The sequence below is a fragment of the Oncorhynchus tshawytscha genome, linkage group LG29 (assembly GCF_018296145.1).
Source record: "Oncorhynchus tshawytscha isolate Ot180627B linkage group LG29, Otsh_v2.0, whole genome shotgun sequence".
In the NCBI taxonomy this organism is placed as follows: Eukaryota; Metazoa; Chordata; class Actinopteri; order Salmoniformes; family Salmonidae; genus Oncorhynchus; species Oncorhynchus tshawytscha.
Genome location: NC_056457.1, coordinates 15,371,110 through 15,398,463, shown reverse-complemented (window position 1 = coordinate 15,398,463; position 27,354 = coordinate 15,371,110). Strand labels below are relative to the sequence as shown.

Below are 27,354 nucleotides of genomic sequence, written 5' to 3'. Positions count from 1 at the left end.
ACACTTTGATGAGATGGACTTAGGTAACCACTACACACACACACTTTGATGAGATGGACTCAGGTAACCACTACACACACACACACACTTTGATGAGATGGACTTAGGTAACCACTACACACACACACACACTTTGATGAGATGGACTTAGGTAACCACTACACACACACACACACTTTGATGAGATGGACTCAGGTAACTAGTCAATGCAGTCACATACACACAGACTCCAGTAAGCAGAACCCTGTAATCCAAGTCACCCCCCCACACACACACACATATACACCACAGATATAAATTACATAACACACGTGAATGATTTACCGTGGAAGTAGTTGTAATGTTATAAATGACCAAAGTATACTGCTAATGCCTCACCTGTCTGTCCACAGTAGTAACACCATTCAGGATTAGGGTTGCAAATCGAGGGTATATTACTGGAAACTTTCAAAGTTTACCAGTAAACTAACAGAATTTTGTTAACCTTCAAGGATTTATGTTATTTGTCTAGTGGCCCTTTTGGGTATTTGCACCCAACTTCATCTTCCATAATCATGTCAACAAAAGAGCAAGCTTGAAATGAACTTCAACCAAGTTTGAACCCAGCTCAATGAACAGAACAGAACACACGTCCTTTTCTTCCCTCTGTCCACAGTAGTCCTATACAATAACGCCACACATGATACGTACTATTTACTATACAGGACACAAGTTCAAGGCCTACTTTAGACCGCACAATACTTGTTCCATTTTCCCTATTCAACCACAAGGTATAATAACACACATCTGACTGACAGGACTTGATTATGACCTGGCTACATGATTATGGCTTTGAATCTAATGCGTGTCTCAAATGGCGCCCTGTTCCCTACATAGTGCACGACTTTTGACCAGAGCCGCATGGTCCCTGGTCGAAAGTAGTGCACTATATAGGGAATAGGGTGCCATTTGGGGTGCAACCCATGTGAACGGAAAGCCTGTGGATTAGTATGATTGGGTATGGCAGGCGTTTGGCTGGGTCAACCCACAGCTGTGTCAACCCTTACAAAAAAAACCACATGAAGTGTTCCAAAAACGCATGTTTTCACATGATTTCACATGTGAAATTGTGTGTGAATTCATGTGATTTTCCACATGTGAAATCATTTGTTTTTTCTGTAAGGGAAAAAAGTCAAATATCGATCCCTGTATCTGTCTGCTGTCTGCCAGAGAGCTATCACTCACTCACACACACACACACACACACACACACACACACACACACACACACACACACACACACACACACACACACACACACACACACACTGTCATTGTGGTTTACAGGCCCTCACTTAGCAATTAGCATATAATGGCTATGAATTTAGCATGGAGATGGTTTTGGCAGGATCTTTACAGCTGTGACCGAGATCTGACAGACAGATGGACACAGACAGGCGATTGGACTGGACACAGGGCTGCGTGTGTGTGCGTGTGTGTGTGTGTGTGTGTGTGTGTGTGTGTGTGTGTGTGTGTGTGTGTATGTGTCTGCGTCTAATGCTGACTGATGATTATGAATGTTGTCCTATAGGAGACGAGATGCCTGCCAGTGTTTGGATATCTCATGATAAGCAGAAGAAACTACACAGCTTTCTGGAGCATCTCTTCAGCCAGGTGGGAACTGAGCCCTATAACAAATCCCAGTGGGCATCGTCCCATGGCGGTGGTACTGTTAACAGACTCATTGCTACTACAGATTATGGACACAAGGGAGAGGTGTAACATTTCAAATTGTGAAGTAAATAAAATCAGTGGACATTGGACAATGTCGTATAGTACAATACAATAATACATTTGCCTCCCAAATTGCACCCTATTCCCTATGGATCATGGTCATAAGTAGTACGCTATAGAGGGAATATGTTTCCTTTTGGGACGCAGGTTAATTGTACTGTTTGACATCAGCCCCACTTGTTGCCTACTGGAATTAGATTTCGTAAATTAAATGAATCTGCCGTTGCTAAGGCTACGTCCTCCTTCCCTGACTTCCTAGAAATCCATATGGGTATGAGATGTTGTTTTGGTTTCTTAGATTTCATGTTTGTGGTTTCCTGGGATATTTAGGTTTTTTCCTTCTGACCTATCACCTCTGTTGATTTACTATCACATGTCTGGCGGGCCGGCCCACCCAACCACTGGTCTACATACATCAGGGTAGCCTAACCTTGACCCCTAACCTCTCTCACACTCTGGGGAGTACGATAGCATGGCCCCTTTGACACACACTCTCCCCACCACGCACAAACACTCCTGGGAGACGTTTCCACTGGGTTGAAAGAGCCCGTTGAACGTATCTGTCTCCATCCATGGGCAGTAAACGTACAGGATGGGGTCCGCTGCTGCCTCGGCACTTTCCGCTCCTTTCCTTTCCTGCCTCGTTTGTTTTATTGTAGGCCAGCTTCCCGGGCTTTGTTTATACACGACAGATGAGATGTGATCTGTTAGCAGGAGTTAGGGGTGCGTGTTTGTGTATGAGCGGCAGAGCTGTTCCAGTTCATCAAGATTTGACGGGAGTTAAATTCATGCAATGGAATTTAATTATGGACACAGTGATTACCCAAACACACACACTTCCCTTATCACTGAAGTGCACACCGTAGGAAAGAAGACCGTAGTTTTCATCTTTGAGATATTTCTAGTTGTTGTATTTTTATATTCCTCATAAGAGTGACACTGAGGCCTCCCGAGTGGCGCAGTGGTCTAGGGCACTGCATCACAGAGCATGTTATGCCACCAGAGACTCTGGGATCGCGACCGGGAGGTCCGTGGGGCGACGCACAATTGGCCTAGCGTCGTCCGAGTTAGGGAGGGTTTGGCCGGTAGGGATATCCTTGTCTCATCGCGCACCAGTGACTCCTGTGGCGGGCCGGGCGCAGTGCATGCTAACCAGGTCGCCAGGTGCACGGTGTTTCCTCCGACACATTGGTGCGGCTGGCTTCCGGGTTGGAGGTGCACTGTGTTAAGAAGCAGTGCGGCTTGGTTGGGTTGTGTTTCGGAGGACGCATGGCTTTCGACCTTCGTCTCTCCCGAGCCCGTACGGGAGTTGTAGCGATGAGACAAGATAGTAACTACTAACAATTGGATACCACGAAATTGGGGAGAAAAAGGGGGTTAAAAAAATTAAATAAAATTTTTAAAAGTGACATAGAGATCCAGCATATTGAATATATTATAGAGATCATCAGACATATCGGATACATCAAAAGACCCCCTTCCCCCAACCCAAATAGTATTTTCTCCTCCCATCTCCAATACAAAGACTGTATGTTCAGCACAGGACAAGTGTAGTCTCTCTAGACAGACTTGTTGCCTCCCATGATGTTCCAGTGTTTCTGGCTTAACACCTCTGTAGAAGGTCCGGCGTCAGTTGGGGTAGAACGGATGAGTCGGCGTCACCGGAGACATCACTGCTGTATCCACTTATTTCCCTAGATAAAACATGAGCTCAATTCCCGCCCGCATTTTAAGCCCCGCCTACCCAAACTCATGATTTGTAGGGACAGTTGTCTGTCCGAAGAGGTTGTCTGACCCTCCCCGTGAAAATGTTTTCTCCCCCTTTTGAAATTTCTGAGAGAATCCAAAATTCTTCCCAGACCTTGTGCCGTAGCTCCAAACATTGCTCTAAGTGTATAAGTGCAGTATCTGGAAGTGCAGTATCTGGAAGTGCAGTATCTGGAAGGGCAGTACATTGTTTCAGTGCAGTATCTGGAAGTGCAGTTTCTGGAAGTGCAGTTTCTGGAAGTGCAGTATCTGGAAGTGCAGTATCTGGAAGTGCAGTATCTGGAAGTGCAGTTTCTGGAAGTGCAGTATCTGGAAGTGCAGTATCTGGAAGTGCAGTATCTGTAAGTGTAGTTTCTGGAAGTGCAGTACAGTGTTTCAGTGCAGTATCTGGAAGTGCAGTATCTAGAAGTGCAGTTTCTAGAAGTGCAGTACAGTGTTTCAGTGCAGTTTCTGGAAGTGCAGTACAGTGTTTCAGTGCAGTATCTGGAAGTGCAGTATCTGGAAGTGCAGTATCTGGAAGTGCAGTATCTGGAAGTGCAGTTTCTGGAAGTGCAGTTTCTGGAAGTGCAGTACAGTGTTTCAGTGCAGTTTCTGGAAGTGCAGTATCTGGAAGTGCAGTATCTGGAAGTGCAGTATCTGGAAGTGCAGTTTCTGGAAGTGCAGTATCTGGAAGTGCAGTATCTGGAAGTGCAGTTTCTGGAAGTGCAGTTTCTGGAAGTGCAGTATCTGGAAGTGCAGTATCTGGAAGTGCAGTATCTGGAAGTGTAGTTTCTGGAAGTGCAGTTTCTGGAAGTGCAGTACAGTGTTTCAGTGCAGTATCTGGAAGTGCAGTATCTAGAAGTGCAGTTTCTGGAAGTGCAGTACAGTGTTTCAGTGCAGTTTCTGGAAGTGCAGTACAGTGTTTCAGTGCAGTATCTGGAAGTGCAGTATCTGGAAGTGCAGTATCTGGAAGTGCAGTATCTGGAAGTGCAGTATCTGGAAGTGCAGTTTCTGGAAGTGCAGTTTCTGGAAGTGCAGTACAGTGTTTCAGTGCAGTTTCTGGAAGTGCAGTATCTGGAAGTGCAGTTTCTGGAAGTGCAGTTTCTGGAAGTGCAGTATCTGGAAGTGCAGTTTCTGGAAGTGCAGTATCTGGAAGTGCAGTATCTGGAAGTGCAGTATCTGGAAGTGCAGTATCTGGAAGTGCAGTATCTGGAAGTGCAGTTTCTGGAAGTGCAGTTTCTGGAAGTGCAGTATCTGGAAGTGCAGTATCTGGAAGTGCAGTTTCTGGAAGTGCAGTTTCTGGAAGTGCAGTATCTGGAAGTGCAGTTTCTGGAAGTGCAGTACAGTGTTTCAGTGCAGTGTTTCCTCTTGCACAAAGAAAGAAAACAATTTCATGACATTTCATTTCATTCTGGAATCTCCATGATCATCGAACAACGATCATCTGACTGGGAGGGTAAAGTTCAGTCTGTGTCTGACAAACAGACAGAGTCTGGTTCTGAGTCTTTGTCCCAGACTGTGACAGAAGAAATGACCAGCAGGTCTGCGTTTTCAGCCTTTTTATAACAGGGGCAGAGGTATGGGTAGAGTTTCACAGTGAGGGTGCAGCCAGTGAAAGAGTAGATATGACAAGGAGATATGTCCTCACTTGTAAGCCAGGAAACCTGTCCCCCCTGCATCATAAAAGGAGACCTGACCCCCCCTCATAATCCACCAACACCCCCACCTTCTGGGGCTTCTTACTTAGAGAGAGGCGGACAATTGAGCTTGAGATAGCCTGGTACTCATTTCTAGACCTCAGCCCCACAGTCCAGACTCCATTTTCCCGGCTAAATGGAGCTTTACCCATCCTGCCGAGGGACTCTGGCCACTCCTAACTGCCACTTGGTCTTATTCCTGACTAGCACCTCATAATAGAATCTCCCTGAGGAGAAGCCCTCTTTGCCAAGGACACAAGTAACATTACCAAACCTCCCTGGGTAGTCATAAACATTCCCTTTTTTTGCTTCAATGCTCCAATGGTTTACCATCCTTAGAGACGGTAAGATTGGGATGTGCTGTTTTAGGGTCTAGGGTCCACTTCATACTGCTACCTACCCTTCAGCTCAGCATCACGCGACGTCTTACAGTTCGTTCATCGGTTTCTCCTGCAGCTGGGACACAGTCTTTCTCCATCTGCTCTCTCTGAGACACAGCTCTCTTAATCTCTCCCTCACACACCTGGCTATAGACACTGATCTTAGACCAGTCCTCGGTGCACGACGGCTGCTTCAGCTCAGTGCTTCCCGTCAGTAGCACAGTGATTTCCTGCTCCAGCTCTCTAATGAACCCTTTACCCTGCCTCTCTGCTGCAGTCTGCTTCCCCTCAATCACCTCAATGAGCTGGGCCTGACTTCCCTTAATGAGATCCATCAGATCAGTGAAGAGCTGCATCTGCACGCTGTCTCCTATCTCTCTCTCTCTCTCTCTCTCTCCGCGTCTCTCTTGCTGAGCTCTATGGACTCGTTAATCTCCTGAACCTTCTGTTGTCGCTCCTGGATCATCTGCTGCACCTGTGCCTCCGTCTTCCTCCTTCCTCTCCCCATACTCTTCCTCTAGAGGGACAATGGGGTGACTCTTGTGGTCTGGCTCGGTGTAGAACTGGCACACACACATCTGGTCAGTCCTATAGAACAGCTCCAAGGAGTCTGTCGTGCTTCTTGCACATCATGTCTTCCAGGTTCTTCACGGGGGTCGATCAGCTTGTGTTTCTTTAAGGCTGCGGCTACCTGATGCAGGCTGCAGGTGAGTTAGACACACCGGGCAGGATTTCAGAGCCTTGAGCTTCGTCCCGATGCAGACGTCACAGGGCACTTCTCCCGGCTCAGCAGCTTTTACTTGAACTGCCTGCCTGAACTGAGCAGTTATCTCAGAAATGAAAGAGATCTGGTCTCTGACCAAAATCTGTTTTACGGAGTGGACACTGGCACAGTCCAGTGCTATCGCAGTATCCGCTGATGCAAGACTTGCAGAAGTTGTGTCCACTAGGCTACCTAGTGGTTAGAGTTTTGGACTAGTACCCGAAAGGATGCAAGTTCAAATCCCCGAGCTGACAAGGTACAAATCTGTCATTCTGGCCTCCACTGTATGGGACCCTGTAATTTTTGGCTACATTAAATGTTTCTTCATGTAGCCAACATATTCATGCTTCGCCTAAGAACAAATTCTTATTTACAATGACGGCCTAGGAACAGTGGGTTAACTGCCTTGTTCAGGGGCTGGACAACAGGTTTTTACCTTGTCAGCTCGGGGATTCGATCTAGCAACCGTTCGGTTACTGGCCCAACGCTCTAACCACTAGGCTACCTGCCGCTACGGCATTTCTATCGTCAGGTTCACCTGCATCAGCAGATAAAGGAGAGGCATGGTAAGGTCAGGTGTCATTTTGATTTGTGTATGTCTATCCTACACTATCTACTAAGTTCCCCTGATTCAAGCTTTCAATTATGGAACATAGATGTAAATGCACCCAGCCAGCCATTTCACAGGAGATGGAATAGTAAGACATGAAAAACAGACTAAACAAGCACAACAACCTCAGACCGACTGGACCCACACAATAACGTCATACATTCTCGACAGTTCTGGCACGCCATTCAGTGAACACAACATTTCTAACTTTGACGTACATCCATTACAAGTCAAAGGTTTGGACACCAGGGTTTTTCTTTATTTTTGACTATTTTCTGCATTGTCGAATACTAGTGACGACGTCAAAACTATGAAATAACACATATGGAGCCATGTAGTAACCAAAATAGGGCTATCTTCTGTATACCGCTCCTACCTTGTCGCAACACAACTGATTGGCTCAAACGCGTTAAGAAGGAAAGGCAAAGGGTGCCTTCTTTGAAGAATCTAAAATATATTTGGATTTGTTTAACACTTTTTTGTTACTACATGATTCCAAATGTGTTATTTGCTAGTTTTGATGTCTTCACTCTTATTCCACAATGTAAAAAAAAATTTTTTTATCTGAAAAACCCTTGAATGAGGAGGTGTGTCCAAACTTTTCACTGTAACTACATTCGATTCCATGAATTGAACTGCCTAAAATCACGAAGAAAGAACTGGAACAGCACCATTACCGATACACAAGCACACACCCCCAACCCCCTGCTAACAGAACACATCTCATCAGTAGTGTATGTTTCTGTCTCTGTCTCACTGTGTCTCTGTCTCTCTCTCTCTTCGTCTGTCTCTCTGTTTCTCTTCAGGTGGAGTCCATCACCAGTCTGCTGAAGGGAGCGGTGGTGGCCAAGGCCTTTGAACAGACCAAGTGTTTCACACCTGGACGAGGACTACAAGGTAAAGACGGAGGGGTTGTCTTTCAGTGTGCACCTTATTAACTTTGTAGTGCACTACTTTTGACGAGGACTACGAGGTAAAGACGGAGGGGTTGTCTTTCAGTGTGCACCTTATTAACTTTGTAGTGCACTACTTTTGACGAGGACTACGAGGTAAAGACGGAGGGGTTGTCTTTCAGTGTGCACCTTATTAACTTTGTAGTGCACTACTTTTGACGAGGACTACGAGGTAAAGACGTAGGGGTTGTCTTTCAGTGTGCACCTTATTAACTTTGTAGTGCACTACTTTTGACGAGGACTACGAGGTAAAGACGGAGGGGTTGTCTTTCAGTGTGCACCTTATTAACTTTGTAGTGCACTACTTTTGACGATGACTACGAGGTAAAGACGGAGGGGTTGTCTTTCAGTGTGCACCTTATTAACTTTGTAGTGCACTACTTTTGACGAGGACTACGAGGTAAAGACGGAGGGGTTGTCTTTCAGTGTGCACCTTATTAACTTTGTAGTGCACTACTTTTGACGAGGACTACGAGGTAAAGACGGAGGGGTTGTCTTTCAGTGTGCACCTTATTAACTTTGTAGTGCACTACTTTTGACGAGGACTACGAGGTAAAGACGGAGGGGTTGTCTTTCAGTGTGCACCTTATTAACTTTGTAGTGCACTACTTTTGACGAGGACTACGAGGTAAAGACGGAGGGGTTGTCTTTCAGTGTGCACCTTATTAACTTTGTAGTGCACTACTTTTGGCGAGGATTGCCAGGCGAAGACGGAGGGTTGTCTCTTACATACAACTGGGTCATACTGTCAATACTTAGCCGAGAACCAAACAGGCCCGACCCTAGCCTCCTGGAACCAGATGGGTTTGGTCGGCGGAAGAAACAGAAGGGAAAAAAGAACACTCTGGGGATGTTTGCCTTTCAATGGGAGGAAAAACTCCATCCTTTCTTCTCCTCCCTCCATTCCATCCCCTCCCTCTCCACATGCATCCCTTTCTCTGGCATGGTGGTATATATATATTTTTTTCTCCTCCCTTTTCCTGTAAGAGCTGTTTTTGTATGGTTTTGTTAGTGTTTTTGTAGTGTTTTTAGCTGGGGTGTAGCTGTGCTTATTAGAGCTTGGAGAAGCAAGATAACATTGGAGAGACTCCAGACCCAGTATCCCTCCCTCCCTCCCTCCATCCATCCATCGCTCCTTCTCTCAAAGGAAAGAAAGAGTTTGAGAGGAAACAGGACCTTAAAACACTGCAGCCTCCCTCACAGGGCTGCTACCTCCTGTGTGTGTGTATGTGTGTGCATGCACAGGCTTGCATACGTGCCCTCCACCCCTCTGTTCATCTCTCCTATTACACTCCCTCTGTGCCCTCCTCTTTCGCACTCTCCCTCCCTCCCTCCATCCTTCCCTTCCCTCTGTTCCTCTCATATCCCTCTGTACCCTTCTCTCTGTTCCTCTCATATCCCTCTGTACCCTTCTCTCTGTTCCTCTCATATCCCTCTGTACCCGTCTGTCTCTCTGTTCCACTCATATCCCTCTGTAACCTTCTCTCCGTTCCTCTCATATCCCTCTGTACCCTTCCCTTCTCTCTGTTCCTCTCATATCCCTCTGTACCCTTCCCTTCTCTCTGTTCCTCTCATATCCCTCTGTACCCTTCTCTCTGTTCCTCTCATATCCCTCTGTATCCTTCTCTCTGTTCCTCTCATATCCCTCTGTACCCTTCTCTCTGTTCCTCTCATATCCCTCTGTACCCTTCTCTCTGATACTCTCATATCCCTCTGTATCCTTCTCTCTGTTCCTCTCATATCCCTCTGTACCCTTCCCTCTGTTCCTCTCATATCCCTCTGTACCCTTCTCTCTGTTCCTCTCATATCCCTCTGGACCCTTCTCTCCGTTCCTCTCATATCCCTCTGTACCCTTCCCTTCTCTCTGTTCCTCTCATATCACTATGTATCCTTCCCTTCTCCCTGTTCCTCTCATATCCCTCTGTACCCTTCTCTCTGTTCCTCTCATATCCCTATGTACCCTTCTCTCCGTTCCTCTCATATCCCTCTGTACTCTTCTCTCTGTTCCTCTCATATCCCTCTGTACCCTTCTCTCTGTTCCTCTCATATCCCTCTGTACCCTTCCCTCTGTTCCTCTCATATCCCTCTGTACCCTTCCCTTCTCTCTGTTCCTCTCATATCCCTCTGTACCCTTCCCTCTGTTCCTCTCATATCCCTCTGTACCCTTCTCTCTGTTCCTCTCATATCCCTCTGTACCCTTCTCTCTGTTCCTCTCATATCCCTCTGTACCCTTCTCTCTGTTCCTCTCATATCCCTCTGTTCCTCTCACCCTTCTCTCTGTTCCTCTCATATCCCTCTGTATCCTTCCCTTCTCTCTGTTCCTCTCATATCCTTCTTCTGTTCCTCTGTACCCTTCCCTCTGTTCCTCTCATATCCCTCTGTACCCTTCTCTCTGTTCCTCTCATATCCCTCTGTACCCTTCTCTCTGTTCCTCTCATATCCCTCTGTACCCTTCTCTCTGTTCCTCCCTCTGTACCCTTCTCTCTGTTCCTCTCATATCCCTCTGTACCCTTCTCTCTGTTCCTCTCATATCCCTCTGTACCCTTCTCTCTGTTCCTCTCATATCCCTCTGTACCCTTCTCTGTTCCTCTCATATCCCTCTATACCCTTCCCTTCTCTCTGTTCCTCTCATATCCCTCTGTACCCTTCTCTCTGTTCCTCTCATATCCCTCTGTTCCCTTCCCTTCTCTCTCTGTTCCTCTCATATCCCTCTGTACCCTTCCCTTCTCCCTCTGTTCCTCCTCATATCCCTCTGTACCCTTCTCTCTGTTCCTCTCATATCCCTCTGTACCCTTCTCTCTGTTCCTCTCATATCCCTCTGTACCCTTCTTCTCTGTTCCTCTCATATCCCTCTGTTCCCTTCCCTCTCTGTTCCTCTCATATCCCTCTGTACCCTTCTCTCTGTTCCTCTCATATCCCTCTGTACCCTTCCCTTCTCTCTGTTCCTCTCATATCCCTCTGTACCCTTCCCTTCTCTCTGTTCCTCTCATATCCCTCTGTACCCTTCTCTCTGTTCCTCTCAAATCCCTCAGTACCCTTCTCTCTGTTCCTCTCATATCCCTCTGTACCCTTCTCTCTGTTCCTCTCAAATCCCTCAGTACCCTTCTCTCTGTTCCTCTCATATCCATCTGTATCCTTCCCTTCTCTCTGTTCCTCTCACATCCCTCTGTACCCTTCCCTTCTCTCTGTTCCTCTCATATCCCTCTGTACCCTTCTCTCTGTTCCTCTCACATCCCTCTGTACCCTTCCCTTCTCTCTGTTCCTCTCATATCCCTCTGTACCCTTCTCTCTGTTCCTCTCACATCCCTCTGTACCCTTCCCTTCTCTCTGTTCCTCTCATATCCCTCTGTACCCTTCCCTTCTCTCTGAGCAACACCTTCTATCTGGAACTGTGCCACTGGCCTGCTGTTTACTGCAATTCCGCCCCATATTTAGTACAGTACTGCTTATCACCCAACTGTGAAGACGACACCATACAGACCTACTGTACGTATATAATAGCCACAGTTGTCAGATCACATCATAACAATATACTGTTAAATAAAGTTTTTGGGGCTCAGTTTCTGCTTGTTTTGGGCTTTCCTTGTGTGTGGGTCCCAAATGGCACCCTATTCCCTATATAATGAACGACTTCTGAACAGGGCTCTATGTAGGGAATAAGGTGCCATTTGGGACGCGGAGGTTTTCTTGGCCTGAAACATTCAGCTTCTATCAATTGTTTTTGTTTTATCTCATTGTGTAGGAAGGTTTTCTGTTCTAGCCGAAGACCTTTACTCTCAGATACAAATTTAATCTGGACAGGAAATGCAGCTGGAAGGAAAGTTGCTATATTTAACCCTATCGGTTTCCTGGAGTGACAATAAACCACTATCGTTTCCATATTCTGGCTATAGATCATGAACCTCCATTGCTGAGGACGTTCTGGAGATCAGATGGTGGACAGTTGTTTCCATGAAAAGGAGGAAAATCTCTTGTTTCTGTATAAATGTCAAGGTTTCTACAGGTTTTTGTGGGTTACAAAGGCTACGTCCCAAGTGGCTGGCTATTCCCTATGTAGTGCACTACTTTTGACTAGAACTGTAGTCAGAGTAGAGCATTTGTAAAGGGAATTGGGTGCCATGCGGGACACAGATAAGGACTGTAGTGAATAATGAACTGAATTGAATCAGTCCATTGTCCATCCTGTGTGGCGGCCTGGGGCTATACAGTTGAAGTCGGAAGTTTACATACACCTTACATACACATACGCCAAATATATTTCAACTCAGTTTTTCACAATTCCTGACATTAAATCCTAGTATAAATTCCCTATCTTAGGTCAGTTAGGATCACCACCTTATTTTAATTAAGAATGTGAAATATTAGAAAATGATTTATTTCAGTTTTTTTTTCCATCACATTCCCAGTGGGTCAGAAGTTTACATACACTCAATTGGCGTTTGGTAGCATTGCCTTTAAATGGTTTAACTTGGGTCAAACGTAGCCTTCCACAAGCTTCCCACAATAAGTTGGGTGAATTTTGGCCAATTCCTCCTGACATAGCTGGTGTAACTGAGTCAGGTTTGTAGGTTCTGCCCACAAATTTTCTATAGGATTGAGGTCAGGGCTTTGTGATGGCCACTCAAATACCTTGACTTTGTTGTCCTTAAGCCATTTTGCCACAACTTTGGAAGGATGCTTGGGGTCATTGTCCATTTGGAAGACCCATTTGCAACCAAGCTTTAACTTCCTGACTGATGTCTTGAGATGTTGCTTCAATATTTCCACGTAATTTTCCTCTCTCAAGATGCCATCTATTTTGTAAAGTGCACCAGTCCCTCCTGCAGCAAAGCACCCCCTCAACATGATGCTGCCACCCCCGTGCTTCATGGTTGGGATGGTGTTCTTCGGCTTGCAAGCCTCCCCCTTTCTCCTCCAAACATAACGATGGTCATTATGGCCAAACAGTTGTATTTTTGTTTCATCAGACCAGAGGACATTTCTCCAAAAAGTATGATCTTTGTCCCCATGTGCAGTTGCAAACCGTAGTCTGGCTTTTTTATGGCGGTTTTGGAGCAGTGGCTTCTTCCTTGCTAAGCGGCCTTTCAGGTTATGTTGATATAGGACTTGTTTTACTGTAGATATAGATACTTTTGTACGTGTTTCCTCCAGTATCTTCACAATGTCCTTTGGTGTTTATCTTCACGGCTGGTCCCATGGTGTTTATACTTGTGTACTATTGTTTGTACAGATGAATGTGGTACCTTCAGGTGTTTGGAAAATTGCTCCCAAGGTTGAACCAGACTTGTGGAGGTCTACAATTATTTTTCTGAGGCTGATTTCTTTTGATTTTCCCATGATGTCAAGCAAGGAGGCACTGAGTTTGAAGGTAGGCCTTGAAATAAATCCACAGGTACACCTCCAATTGACTCAAATGATGTCAGTTAGCCTGTCAGAAGCTTCTAAAACCATGAGATCATTTTCTGGAATTTTCCAAGCCGTTTAAAGGCACAGTCAACTTAGTGTATGTAAACTTCTGACACACTGGAATTGTGACACAGTGAATTATAAGTGGAATAATCTGTTGGAAAAATTACATGTCCTGCACAGAGTGGATGACCTAACCGAATTGCCAAAACTATAGTTTGTTAACAAGAAATTTGTGGAGTGGATTAAAAATTAGTTTTAATTACTCCAACCTAAGTGTATGTAAACTTCCGACTTCAACTGTATATCAAGCATTTCAGAGTAGGATTGCTGATCTAGGATCAGGTCCCCCCCTTACATATAATGTTATTCATTGTAATCGAGAAGGCATAACTGATCCTAACTCAGCACTTCTTCTCTGAGACGCTGGATATATCTGGCCCTGATCTGTAGCTTATACCCCTCTACTACACTCTCCTAACCAGTTGGTTGTCTTTCTGTGTCTTTGATTATATTTTATTAGACTCAGGGTGTGTGTGTGTGTGGGGGAGTGTTAGGTCCCCCATGTGTGTGTGTGTGTGTGTGTGGGGGGGGTGTTAGGTCCCCCACGTGTGTGTGTGTGTGTTAAGTCCCCCACGTGTGTGTGTGTGTGTGTGGTGTGGGGGGGGTGTGTTAAGTCCCCATGTGTGTTTGTGTGTGTGTGTGTGTGTGTGGGGGGGGTGTGTTAAGTCCCCATGTGTGTTTGTGTGTGTGTGTGGGGGGGGGGGGGTGTTAAGTCCCCATATGTGTGTGTGTGGAGGGGGTGTTAAGTCCCCCATATGTGTGTGTGTGGGGGGGTGGTGTTGTTAAGTCCCCTATGTGTGTTTTAAATATCAGAACATTCCAAACGCTTTGCACATTTTACATGTTTCATTTCCCTCCTCTGATCTGTGTCCTCGCCCCCATGTGAGCACAGATGCATTTGATCTAGGAGGAGTGTGTGTGTGCGTGCGTTATGTTGATCCGATGAAGCGTATCGCTGGCGTAGTGTGTGTGTTGATAATAAAGTAGATGGCAGAGCATTCCTCCTTCCTAGAGAAAAGAAACACAAACGCACACACCAAACCAACTCACAGCCCCACACACTACACACACAAGGGAGACCATATCCCTAAATGCCCTACAAGCCTCTAGTTCACCACCATCCTGTTATCACAGATTCAACTTCCCATCTCTCTCCAAAATCTACACTATATCTAACCCCTCTGTGTGTGTGTCTCTCTCTGTGTTTACACCCTAAATTGATCTGCTGCCTCTCTCTCTCCCCCCCTAATAAAGGCTGACTGTGTGTGAGGCACGGACCAAACAAAGACAGCAGTCTTAATGAGACATTCATTAGCAGACATCCCATCATATCTCTCTGGCACTCAGACATACGTCCACAGTGTCTGGGCTGGAAGAATGGAGACGGAAGGGAGAGAGAGGTATTGGGGGTGAGAGGGCGAGACAGAGGTAGAGAGAGAGAATGTGAGGGTCATTTGGGAGTGTGTGTGTGGGTGTTGGTTCTCACCTTCAGACAGAGGAGCAAAATTATGAGGTATGTCTGGAACTCTTTCCTCTCCTCCGACACTCTCATCCCTTCACCCCTCACTTCTCACTGATGAATAATGCAGGAGATGTTTGGCTCCTCATCCTCCATTCCTCTCCATCTCCCTGTGTCTCCCAGGCTTTGAAGGACTCTAAAGCCCCTCGTGTGTGACTGTAAGGTAGACACAACGAGGGATGAAGGGGGGATGTAGGCAGTGTGGTGGCCTAAGGCTGGTTAAGAAGATACCTGTTTTTTTGTTTAGTAGGTGGATCACAAGAAGGCCTTCAGTTTTTTGGCAACAAACCGATTCCCTCAAGGCAACAGGCTATGATTTTGGACAGTAAAGTAACTTGTCTAAAAAAAACCATCTCTCCTCTCCAATCATTCCTCGATCCCACACCGCTTTCTTCTAAATGATTCAGGATACGGATTTAGCTATTTGGCTACTCCTCTCTGTGTCCAGGAGATCTGCGTTATAACCAGAACATCCTCCAAAGTGTCCTTACTTAAGGACACTTCAACAAGGCTCTGAATAAAGGTGTCCTACGCCCAAACATAAGCATGTCGTTTTGTCCCGAAAATAAGCTCATATCTATGCAGACACCAAATCTATGCTCCTTTAATTTAAATGTAATTCTCTTGGATAGTCACCTGTTGGCAGCGTCCTGGGTTAAGGAATGTTTTTTGGGATGATCAAGTCCCTCAGTTAAGAACCTGATTCTCTATTGGATCAAGCTGCGTGTTTGGGTACGCTTTCGTTCTCTGATTATGACATGTTGTTGTGTTGTGTCTGTCAGAGTTCCAGCAGGAGATGGATCCTCGGGTTAACTGTACCAAGAAGCTCCGTGTCCACATCAAGCAGGACCCATGGAACCTCCCCAGCAGCGTACAGGCCCTCACACACACCATCGCCAAGTTCGTCGAAGGTAAGATGCACACGCTGAGACCTTGAAAAAGCCTCTGTAATGAGTATGTCTCCATCTGCAGTAGAAGTCCACAGAGGTACAAACTTGAGGCAGTGCACCATACAGTACACACAGAACACAGGACACAAAGGCCTTCATCCACACATTAGCCAAGTTAGAAGGTTAGTGCTGAATATGGTACATGCACACCAATTACAACAAAACTCGGGAACACCACACCAATTACAACAAAACTCTGTAACATCACACCAATTACAACAAAACTCTGTAACATCACACCAATTACAACAAAACTCTGTAACACCACACCAATTACAACAAAACTCTGTAACATCACACCAATTACAACAAAACTCTGTAACATCACACCAATTACAACAAAACTCTGTAACACCACACCAATTACAACAAAACTCTGTAACATCACACCAATTACAACAAAACTCTGTAACATCACACCAATTACAACAAAACTCTGTAACATCACACCAATTACAACAAAACTCGGGAACATCACACCAATTACAACAAAACTCGGGAACATCACACCAATTACAACAAAACTCGGTAACATCACACCAATTACAACAAAACTCTGTAACACCACACCAATTACAACAAAACTCTGTAACATCACACCAATTACAACAAAACTCTAACATCACACCAATTACAACAAAACTCGGGAACATCACACCAATTACAACAAAACTCGGTAACATCACACCAATTACAACAAAACTCTGTAACACCACACCAATTACAACAAAACTCTGTAACATCACACCAATTACAACAAAACTCGGGAACATCACACCAATTACAACAAAACTCGGGAACACCACACCAGATGCAACAAAACTCGGGAACATAACACCAATTACAACAAAACTCTGTAACACCACACCAAACAACAAAACTCGGGAACACCACACCAGATGCATCAAAACTGGGAACACCACACGAGATGCAACATAACTCGGAAACACCACACCAGATGCAACAAAATTTGGGAACACCACAACAGATGCAACAAAATTTGGGAACACCACACGAGATGCAACAAAACTCGGGAACACCACACCAGATGCAACAAAACTCGGGAACACCACACCAGATGCAACAAAACTCGGGAACACCACACCAATTACAACAAAACTCGGGAACACCACACCAATTACAACAAAACTCGGGAACATCACACCAATTACAACAAAACTCGGGAACATCACACCAATTACAACAAAACTCTAACATCACACCAATTACAACAAAACTCGGGAACATCACACCAATTACAACAAAACTCTGTAACATCACACCAATTACAACAAAACTCTGTAACATCACACCAATTACAACAAAACTCGGGAACATCACACCAATTACAACAAAACTCGGGAACACCACACCAGATGCAACAAAACTCGGGAACATAACACCAATTACAACAAAACTCTGTAACACCACACCAATTACAACAAAACTCGGGAACACCACACCAGATGCATCAAAACTCGGGAACACCACACGAGATGCAACAAAACTCGGGAACACCACACCAGATGCAACAAAATTTGGGAACACCACAACAGATGCAACAAAATTTGGGAACACCACACGAGATGCAACAAAACTCGGGAACACCACACCAGATGCAACAAAACTCGGGAACACCACACCAATTACAACAAAACTCGGGAACACCACACCAATTACAACAAAACTCGGGAACATCACACCAATTACAACAAAACTCGGGAACATCACACCAATTACAACAAAACTCGGTAACATCACACCAATTACAACAAAACTCGGTAACATCACACCAATTACAACAAAACTCGGGAACACCACACCAGATGCATCAAAACTCAGGAACACCACACGAGATGCAACAAAACTCGGGAACACCACACCAGATGCAACAAAATTTGGGAACACCACAACAGATGCAACAAAATTTGGGAACACCACACGAGATGCAACAAAACTCGGGAACACCACACCAGATGCAACAAAACTTGGGAACACCACACCAGATGCAACAAAACTCGGGAACACCACACCAGATGCAACAAAACTCAACACCACAACAGATGCAACAAAATTTGGGAACACCACACGAGATGCAACAAAACTCGGGAACACCACACCAGATGCAACAAAACTCGGGAACACCACACCAGATGCAACAAAACTCGGGAACACCACACCAGATGCAACAAAACTCGGGAACACCACACCAGATGCAACAAAACTCGGGAACACCACACCAGATGCAACAAAACTCGGGAACACCACACCAGATGCAAAAAACTCGGGAACACCACACCAGATGCAACAAAACTCGGGAACACCACACCAGATGCAACAAAACTCGGGAACACCACACCAGATGCAACAAAACTCGGGAACACCACACCAGATGCAACAAAACTCGGGAACACCACACCAGATGCAACAAAACTCGGGAACACCACACCAGATGCAACAAAACTCGGGAACACCACACCAGATGCAACAAAACTCGGGAACATCACACACAACAGATGCATAAATATAAAGGTTTGAGATGAAACCACTTAAACTGAGTTGTAGAGCAGAAGCCTCTCCATGGTTAGTCCTTAGCATCCCAAATACAGTGCCTTCAGTAAGTATTCATACCCCTTGACTTATTCCACATCTTGTTGTGTTACAGTAGAGGTGGGGAACCTTTTTGCCATCAAGGGCCATTTGGATATTTATAAATTAATTTAGGGGACATATTATTACAATGTGCTATTTTCTCCATTATTCATGTTTTAATGTGACTTTAATCACTGACATTGGTTTTATAGTTTAAATGTGAATTTTATGATGTTTGTGTCCTTGAGTATTTAGAAAAGTGCTAGTCCTATTTAAATAAATATTAGTATTGTAAATAATGTTGTTATTATGATTGCTTGTTCAAACTCACCTCTAATCTGATGGCTGGAACTGCTCATCTTTGACGAGGCATTTGAATTCAGCTGGCAGTGAAGATGACGCTACTCCCAGCTGGTTTTCCCGGTTTGTGTCAGTCAGTCTTGAGCAGAATCGAGTGTTTGCAAGAGTCAGTTTTGAAAAGAATTGCTCATAGCAGGAGGTCGTCCCGAACACAGACGCAAATATTAGTGCACGTCTCCTCAGAACAGGAAAATGCTCAGCGCTAACGTACATTTTGTAGAACTCAAGGAGAGGGAGGTTGTTGTACCTGGCTTGAGCTCACTATTGCTTTGCAGCTCAATGACTTCGTGTTGTAGGCCATCCAGCACATCCGCTGGTTCGACGTTAAATGGGGTTGCAAATATGTTCTACTCCAGTTGTTTACTTTTCACAAACTTAAACTGCTCACAAAATGTCTTCTCGAGCTTTCCATGTTTACCGGCATATTCAGACCTAATCTCAGGCTCTTGTCCTTGCGGAGTAGGAAAATGGCTGTGTTACCCCTTTCTAGTTGGACTTGCCACAGCTTTAATTTAGCTTCGAACGATTTCAAGTTTGACAGCAGATCGCTGAGAAGCTGGTTCGGCCCTTGGAGCTTGATGTTAAAGTCAGACAGACACTTGGTTATGTCCACCATGAAGGCCAAATCACACATCCACTTGTCATCACTCAGTTCCGCGACAGGTTTCTCTTTCATCTCCATGAATAGTTTTACTTCATCCTTCAGTCCGTAAAACCGCCCGAGCATGTTTTTCCTGGCTCAACCATCGCACCTCGCAGTGGTAAACCAGATCATCATACTCCGATTCAAGATCCCTCAATAGCACCTTAAACTGGCGGTTATCCACTTCATTTTTTAAAACCGTAGCTCAGATTTGCTCATAGCCGAGACAAGTATCTCAAACAACTCCTCACCTCTGGTGGTGCCATGCATGGCTTCCAAAGACAGCAATTCCTGCCTTGTGTCAAACTCAGCAGTAATCCCATGCACAAAAAATGGCAAATTGGGCAGTATTTGTTGTCAGTCATTTCATCACATGCCAAAGAGAAAGGTTTTTTCAATATCTTGTGCCATGTCAGTTATCGCTCCGTGACAATTCTTCAAGACAAACTGACACTTTGGAACCATTGAACTTTGCCTGGTGCTAGCAGTGGCAAGGAGACACTCTTTAACAAAATCTCCTTCCGAATGAGGCTTCAGTTTCTTTGCGATAAGCTAGCTCACCACAGAACTTGCTTGCATAACATCTTCCCCATCTAAACGAGGTTTCGTAAAGGCGGCTTGTTGGACACTGAAGAGCAATGACTTCATCCACACCAAGTTGTCCTCGCAACTCATTCAGTTTAGCATGTTTCGAGCTGTAATGACGCTCTAATTTTTTACTATTTTATTTTAGTGAAAAAAATTATGTCTAGAGAAAAAATTTTTTTTATGAATTGGAAAGTGGGCCTGATCAAACGGTCTTGTAGGCCGTATACGGCCTGGAGGCCGGACGTCCCCCACCCCTGTGTTACACCTTGAAATTCAAAATGGATTAAATATTGTTATTTCACACCCATCTACACATAATACCCCATAATGACAAAGTGAAAACATGTTTTTTGAATTTTTGTAAATGTATTGAAAATGAAATACAAAAATATCTCATTTACATGTATTCACACCCCTGAGTCATGTTAGAATCACTTTTGGCAGCGATTATAGCTGTGAGTCTTTCTGGGTAAGTCTCAAAGAGCTTTGCACAACTGGATTGTACAATATTTGCACATTATTCTTTTCAAAATTCTTCAAGCTCTGTCAAATTGTCTATTGATCATTGATAGACAACCATTTTCAAGTCATGCCATAGATTTTCAAGCAGATTTCAGTCAAAACTATAACTTGGCCACTCAGGAACATTCACAGTCTTCTTGGTAAGTAACTCCAGTGTAGATTTTGCCTTGTGTTTTAGGTTATTGTCCTGCTGAAAGGTGAATTCATCTTCCAGTGTCTGGTGGAAAGCGGACTGAACCAGGTTTTCCTCTAGGATTTTGCCTGTGCTTAGCTCCATTCCATTTATTTTTTTATCCTGAAAATCTCCCCAGTTCTTAACAATTACAAGCATACCCATAACATGATGCAGCCACTATTATGCTTGAAAACATAGAGGGTGGTACTTTGTAACATGTTGTATTGGATTTCCCCCAAACATAACACTTTGTATTCAGGACAAAAAGTGAATTGCTTTGCCACCTTCTTTGCAGTATTACTTTACTGTCTTGTTGCAAACAGGATGCATGTTTGAGAATATTTTTATTCTGTCTTTTTTTTCACTCTGTCAATTAGGTTAGTATTGTGGAGTAACTACAATGTTGTTGATCCATCCTCACTTTTCTCCTATCACAGACATTAAACTTTGTAACTGTTTTAAAGACACCATTGGCCTCATGGTGAAATCCCTGAGTGGTTTCCTTCCTCTCCGGCAACTGAGTTAGGAAGGATGCCTGTGTCTTTGTAGTGACTGGGTGTATTGATACACGATCCAAAGTGTAATCAATAACCATGCTCTAAGGGATATTCAATGTCTGTTTTTTGGTTTTATTCCCCATCTACAAATAGGTGTTATTATTTGTGAGGCATTGGAAAGCCTCCCTGGTCTTTCTGGTTGAATCTGTGTTAGAAAATCACTGCTCGCCTGAGGGACCTTACAGATAATTGTATGTATTGGGGTACATAGATGAGGTAGTCATTCAAAAATCATGTTAAACACTTGTATTGCGCACAGAGTGAATCCATGCAACTTATTATGTAACTTGATAAGCACATTTTTACTCATGAACTTATTTAGGTGTTGAATACATGTTGACTCAAGATATTTCAGCTTTCATTTTGAACTAATTTGTAAAAATGTCATAATTCCACTTTGACATAATGGGGTATTGTGTGTAGGCCAGTGACAAAAATACCTCATTTTTTTATCAGGCTGTAACACAACAAAATATGGAAAATGTCAAGGGGTGTGAACTCTTTCTGAAGGCGCAGTGTATTAATCCAACATTCTGACTCTATTTATTTCTGTCGGAGTGTGTGTTTGTGTGGGAATTAAGTGTATATGTGTGCCTAAATCCCTGATCAGATCACACTTCTGTGAAAGTGAGTGTGTGTGTGTGACTTTGTGTGTGACTTTGTGTGTTTGACTATGTGTGTGTGTTTGTGACTTTGTGTGTGACTTTGTGTGTGTGTTTGACTATGTGTGTGTGTTTGTGACTTTGTGTGTGTGTTTGTGACTTTGTGTGTGACTTTGTTTGTGTGTTTGACTATGTGTGTGTGTTTGACTTTGTGTGTGTGTTTGTGACTTTGTGTGTGTTTGTGACTTTGTGTGTGTGTTTGTGACTTTGTGTGTGTGTTTGTGACTTTGTGTGTGTGTTTGTGACTTTGTGTGTGTGTTTGTGACTTTGCGTGTGTGTTTGTGACTTTGTGTGTGTGTTTGTGACTTTGTGTGTGTGTTTGTGACTTTGTGTGTGTGTTTGTGACTTTGTGTGTGTGTTTGTGACTTTGTGTGTGTGTTTGTGACTTTGTGTGGTTGTTTCTGACTTTGTATGTGTGTTTGACTCTGTGTGTTTGACTGTGTGTGTGACTGTGTGTGTGTGTGTGACGTTGTGTGTGAAATAAGCAGTGGAACAGCGTAACCTCTCAAGATGACTTTCTCACCCAGCCTCTATGCTGCCAAGGTTTTCAATGTTCCACAAACACCGCTGTGGCTTTGATATTGATACTAAACACACACAGATTCATATTATCTGGGTGCTTCAGTTGTGACGTTAGTCTTCACATGTGTAGAGACCTATCTAGACCTAACGGGGCGGTTGGTGAGAGACATCCTATCAGGTTTTATGGGTCAGAAGCACCAAAGTATCCTAAAGTCTCTGAGAGTCTAACCTTGGTTTGTTCTTCACTATTCCAGAGGTGAAGACACGACTGCTCTTGGTCCTACTACAGTACACAGGTTGGTTTTCCTCTCCTCTTAAATGCCTTGGATGTAAAAAACAATGTACAGTTGATAGGGACACACACACACACACCACAGTGTCCTCAATACACACATCTGCAATGAAACAGAGGAGTGAAATTGAATTCTAGGGACTAAACTGCAGATCATCTACATAGCTCTCTCTCCACACGGTAATTGAGACACTAGCTAAGCCCTCCTAAAACACCTACAGGAACATTTTTGTCATGACAAAGTCCCTCATGATCCCATTACAGCACCCTTAAGAACACATATCTCCCTATTTCTCAAGGTTATAGAGTGAACAGATTCTCCTGAGTAGCGCAGCGGTCTACGGCACTGCATCTCTGTGATACAGGCGTCACTACAGACCCTGGTTTGATCCCGGGCTGTATCAAAACCGTCCGTGATCAGGAGTCCCATATGGCGGCGCACAATTGGCCCAGCATCGTCCGGGTTAGGGGAGGGGTAGGCCGTCATTATAAAATAAGAATTTGTTCTTAATTGACTTGCCTAGTTAAATACTAACAAATAATTTAATAAAAGATAATAATGTGGCATAGAGGAAGCACATTATGAATTCTACTGGAGGTTCCTGAACCCATTTTAAAATGAGTGGATTGCTTAACTTCTCCTTGCAGGCAATTTTTCAGGAAATGATGGCACCAGACAATTTATTTTCAGCTACAGACCACCTGTCTCTTGACTCCATGTATTTCAAATTCATGTTTTATGCCCAACTGACTTGAACGTTGACCACAATTGAACTTTGAAAAACTTTTGACTCGACCCAGGGAGTTAATGTAATTTGTGTTCAGCATCGATAACAAGTTAATTTTCTCTCACACACCTCCCCTATCTCTGTCTCTTCCTCTCACTCTCTTCCTCCCTCTCTCCCCCCATACCGCCCTCCATCTCTCCCTCTCTCTACCTCCCTCCATCCCTCCCTCTCTCTACCTCTCCCCCTCCCTCTCTCTACCTCCCTCCCTCCCTCTCTCTACCTCCCCCATCCCTCCCTCTCTCTACCTCCCTCCATCCCTCCCTCTCTCTACCTCCCTCCCTCCATCCCTCCCTCTCTCTACCTCCCTCCATCCCTCCCTCTCTCTACCTCCCTCCATCCCTCCCTTTCTCTACCTCCCTCTCTCTACCTCCCTCTATCCCTCCCTCTCTCTACCTCCCTCTATCCCTCCCTCTCTCTACCTCCCTCATCCCTCCCTCTCTACCTCCCTCCCTCCCTCTCTCTACCTCCCTCTCTCTACCTCCCTCCCTCACTCCATCTCTCCCCCTCCCTCTCTTTACCTCCCTCCTTCTCTCTACCTCCCTACATCCCTCCCTCCCTCTCTCTACCTCCCTCCTTCTCTCTACCTCCCTCCATCCCTCCCTCCCTCTCTCTACCTCCCTCCATCCCTCCCTCTCTCTCTCTCTACCTCCCTCCTTCTCTCTACCTCCCTCCATCCCTCCCTCCCTCTCTCTACCTCCCTCCATCCCTCCCTCCCTCTCTCTACCTCCCTCCTTCTCTCTACCTCCCTCCATCCCTCCCTCCCTCTCTCTACCTCCCTCCTCTCTACCTCCATCCCTCCCTCCCTCTCTCTACCTCCCTCCATCCCTCCCTCTCTCTCTCTACCTACCTCCATCCCTCCCTCCCTCTCTCTACCTCCCTCCATCCCTCTAGACTCAGAGATCCAGTTAAGAAGAGATATGGTATTCTGTCAGTCTCTGGTAGCAGCTGTTTGTGCCTTCTCCCAACACCTACTGGCTGTTCTCAACCAGGTAACAGTGAGTTTGTGTGCGTGTGTGTGTGCATGTGTGTGTGCGTGCGAGGGCGTGCTTGTGTGTGCGTTTCAACATTTCTATAACTTTCCCCAAATTCTCCAGAATCAGGAGGCAATGACCAGGAAGTCCGGGATCCTCCGGGAATTGGGGAAAGTTACTGGAATTTTGTAACCCTACAGCTAGCTTAACATTTTAACCCCCCTCCAGACCCAGGGATCAGGCAGGGAGGCAGACCCAGAGGCCCCGGACCCTCAGGAGGCCCAGGAGGCAAGCCGACGGTGGCTGGAACAGATAGCCTCCGCTGGGCTACTTCTCCACTTCCAGTCCCTCCTCTCTCCCAACCTGGTGAGTGACTGGCAGACAGGAAGCTATCAACCACCCCTGGACACTCATTGTATATTGAGGCTAAATATGATTGATTTGCAACACACAAAAAATGCTAAGATGTTGCCCCCAAATATTCCACATTATTCAAAATACTCTGCACGGCACCTGATTCAAAACTAGATTAGAATACTGCAGAGTATATTGTAAGCCCTGTTAGTTCTTTACCAGAGGAGATGCTTGGTGGCCTCACCTCACCTCATCTCCACGCCAAATCAGCTCCAGAACAAAGACAAACAAACTTAGTGCTCCTGTGTGTATGTGACCGCCCGCAGTGGAGTTGAATTGATTGTGCGTGTGTGCGTGTGCGTGTGTGTGTGTGCGTGCGTGCGCGTGTACCGGGCTCCCTGGAGAGGGGTAGGACGGTGACGTTAGGTTGATTGTGGTTTTGAACAGCCATGTCATTGTACTGTGACTGTCCTCAGAGGAGCGACTGTCCTCTTGTTTAATGAGGGGACTTGGCTTTCCTAGCGTCCTACAGTACACCCAATACTGCCCCTCCATGGTTCAGCAACCGGACACTATGTAGCTCTGTAGCCCAGCTTAGCACTGCTGTGTTGGTACAGTTCAGTACAGGATAACCGATAACAGACCAGATTTGACCTGTGTCAATCCCCACACACATACGTCTACATTAGGATAGTTGCAGAACTCGTAGTTGTAGTCAGTTCCTGATCAGTGCACTTTGTTTAAGTGCACTAGAGCACTACAGTTTGTCATTGTGTTAGAGAGAGAATCTCCAAGTCTAACTTCACCCACTTAGAGAACAGAGGAGGAAGAGTTTTGCCCCCTGGTCTGAAGGGGATGTAGGGAAGAATATCACTCAGAAAGCAATTATTTTTCCCAGTGATATTTTCAAATCATTATTTATACACTGACTGAATGGTTGAGATAGCCAAAATGTCATTTAAAGTGAAAAGAAGTGGAATTTTCTGGATTTCAGAAGTGAATCTCCATTTAATTTGAGACAGGATTAAGTAAGAGGATCTCCCTCTCCCTCTCCCTCTCCCTCTCCCTCTCGCTCTCCCTCTCCCTCTCCCTCTCCCTCTCCCTCTCCCTCTCCCTCTCCCTCTCCTCTCCCATCTTAACTCTCAGAGGCACTCTCCTCTGCCAAAAATCAAAGGCAGTGGTGTGTGTGTGCTCCACATCTTAACTGTGTGTGTGTGTGTGCTAAGCAGAGGCACTGTACATGCAGGTGCAAGCAAAAATCAAAGGCAGTGGTGTGTGTGTGCATGCCGAACCGTGTGTGTGTGTGTGTGTGTGTGTGTGTGCATGCCGAACCGTGTGTGTGTGTGTGTGCATGCCGAACCGTGTGTGTGTGTGTGCATGCCGAACCGTGTGTGTGTGTGTGTGTGTGTGTGTGTGCATGCCGAACCGTGTGTGTGTGTGTGTGTGTGTGTGTGCATGCCGAACCGTGTGTGTGTGTGTGTGTGTGTGTGTGTGTGTGCATGCCGAACCGTGTGTGTGTGTGTGCATGCCGAACCGTGTGTGTGTGTTAAACCTGCTCTCGGTGAACCTTGCCACACACCATTCCGAGGTAGTGGTTGGTTCCTGGTAAGCGACGACCGTACTCTCTGTTCTCACACGACAGTCGGTCATGGCATCCCTAATATCTCTTCAGTAACACTTCAGTAACACACAGTAGGTACATAATGCTTCTGCTGCACCGTTTATTAGAGAGGGGGGGGATAAGATGGAGAGAGAGAGGAGTGTGACAGAGGAGCAGATAGGCACTAGCCAAAGCGTTTCCTTCTCCTCTGTGTCTGGCCTGGGAGCAGATGTGTTAGTTGTTTGTGTGAGAGGATGTTGTGACGGATGTTGGGAAAGGAAGCAGACACACACACCAGGCACTGTACACTCACTTTACCCCACACGCACCAACATGTAAACAAACTGCTTGGAGAATAGGAAAGGAAGCAGACACACACATCCTCTCACACGCTGACCCACTGTTGTGTTTCTCTGTCTCAAACACACATTCTCTCACACACAAAGTTGTGTGTTTCTCTGTGCAGACTGACAGTTGTGGCTGCTTCGCGAGATGGATTGTTGTCTCTACCTTCTTACCCTTTGTGCTGTTGTCTGTGCCCAATAATATTTGTGCCATGTTTTGTGTTGCTGCCATGTTGTGTTGCTACCATGTTGTTGTTATGTTGTGTTGCTACCATGTTGTTGTTATGTTGTGTTGCTACCATGTTGTTATGTTGTGTTGCTACCAAACTGTGTTGTCATGTGTTGCTGCCATGTTGTGTTGCTGCCATGTTGTTATGTTGTGTTGCTACCATGTTGTTGTTATGTTGTGTTGCTACCATGTTGTTATGTTGTGTTGCTACTATGTTGTTGTTATGTTGTGTTGCTACCACACTGTGTTGTCATGTGTTGCTGCCATGTTGTGTTGCTGTTATGTTGTTTGTTAT

General features: G+C 45.2%; 1 protein-coding gene across 2 annotated transcripts in view; it reads left to right on the top strand.

Annotated features, from left to right (window-relative positions):
- prex2 (phosphatidylinositol-3,4,5-trisphosphate-dependent Rac exchange factor 2) overlaps positions 1 to 27,354 on the top strand; it is a 230,805-nt gene that overhangs the window by 148,772 nt on the left and 54,679 nt on the right. For both annotated transcript variants that reach the window (XM_042308946.1, XM_042308947.1), the window contains exons 28-33: positions 1,571 to 1,653; positions 7,776 to 7,866; positions 15,693 to 15,821; positions 22,736 to 22,777; positions 24,453 to 24,550; positions 24,761 to 24,898. In XM_042308946.1, the coding sequence (XP_042164880.1) occupies positions 1,571 to 1,653; positions 7,776 to 7,866; positions 15,693 to 15,821; positions 22,736 to 22,777; positions 24,453 to 24,550; positions 24,761 to 24,898 (581 nt within the window). The remainder of the gene's footprint in view (positions 1 to 1,570; positions 1,654 to 7,775; positions 7,867 to 15,692; positions 15,822 to 22,735; positions 22,778 to 24,452; positions 24,551 to 24,760; positions 24,899 to 27,354) is intronic.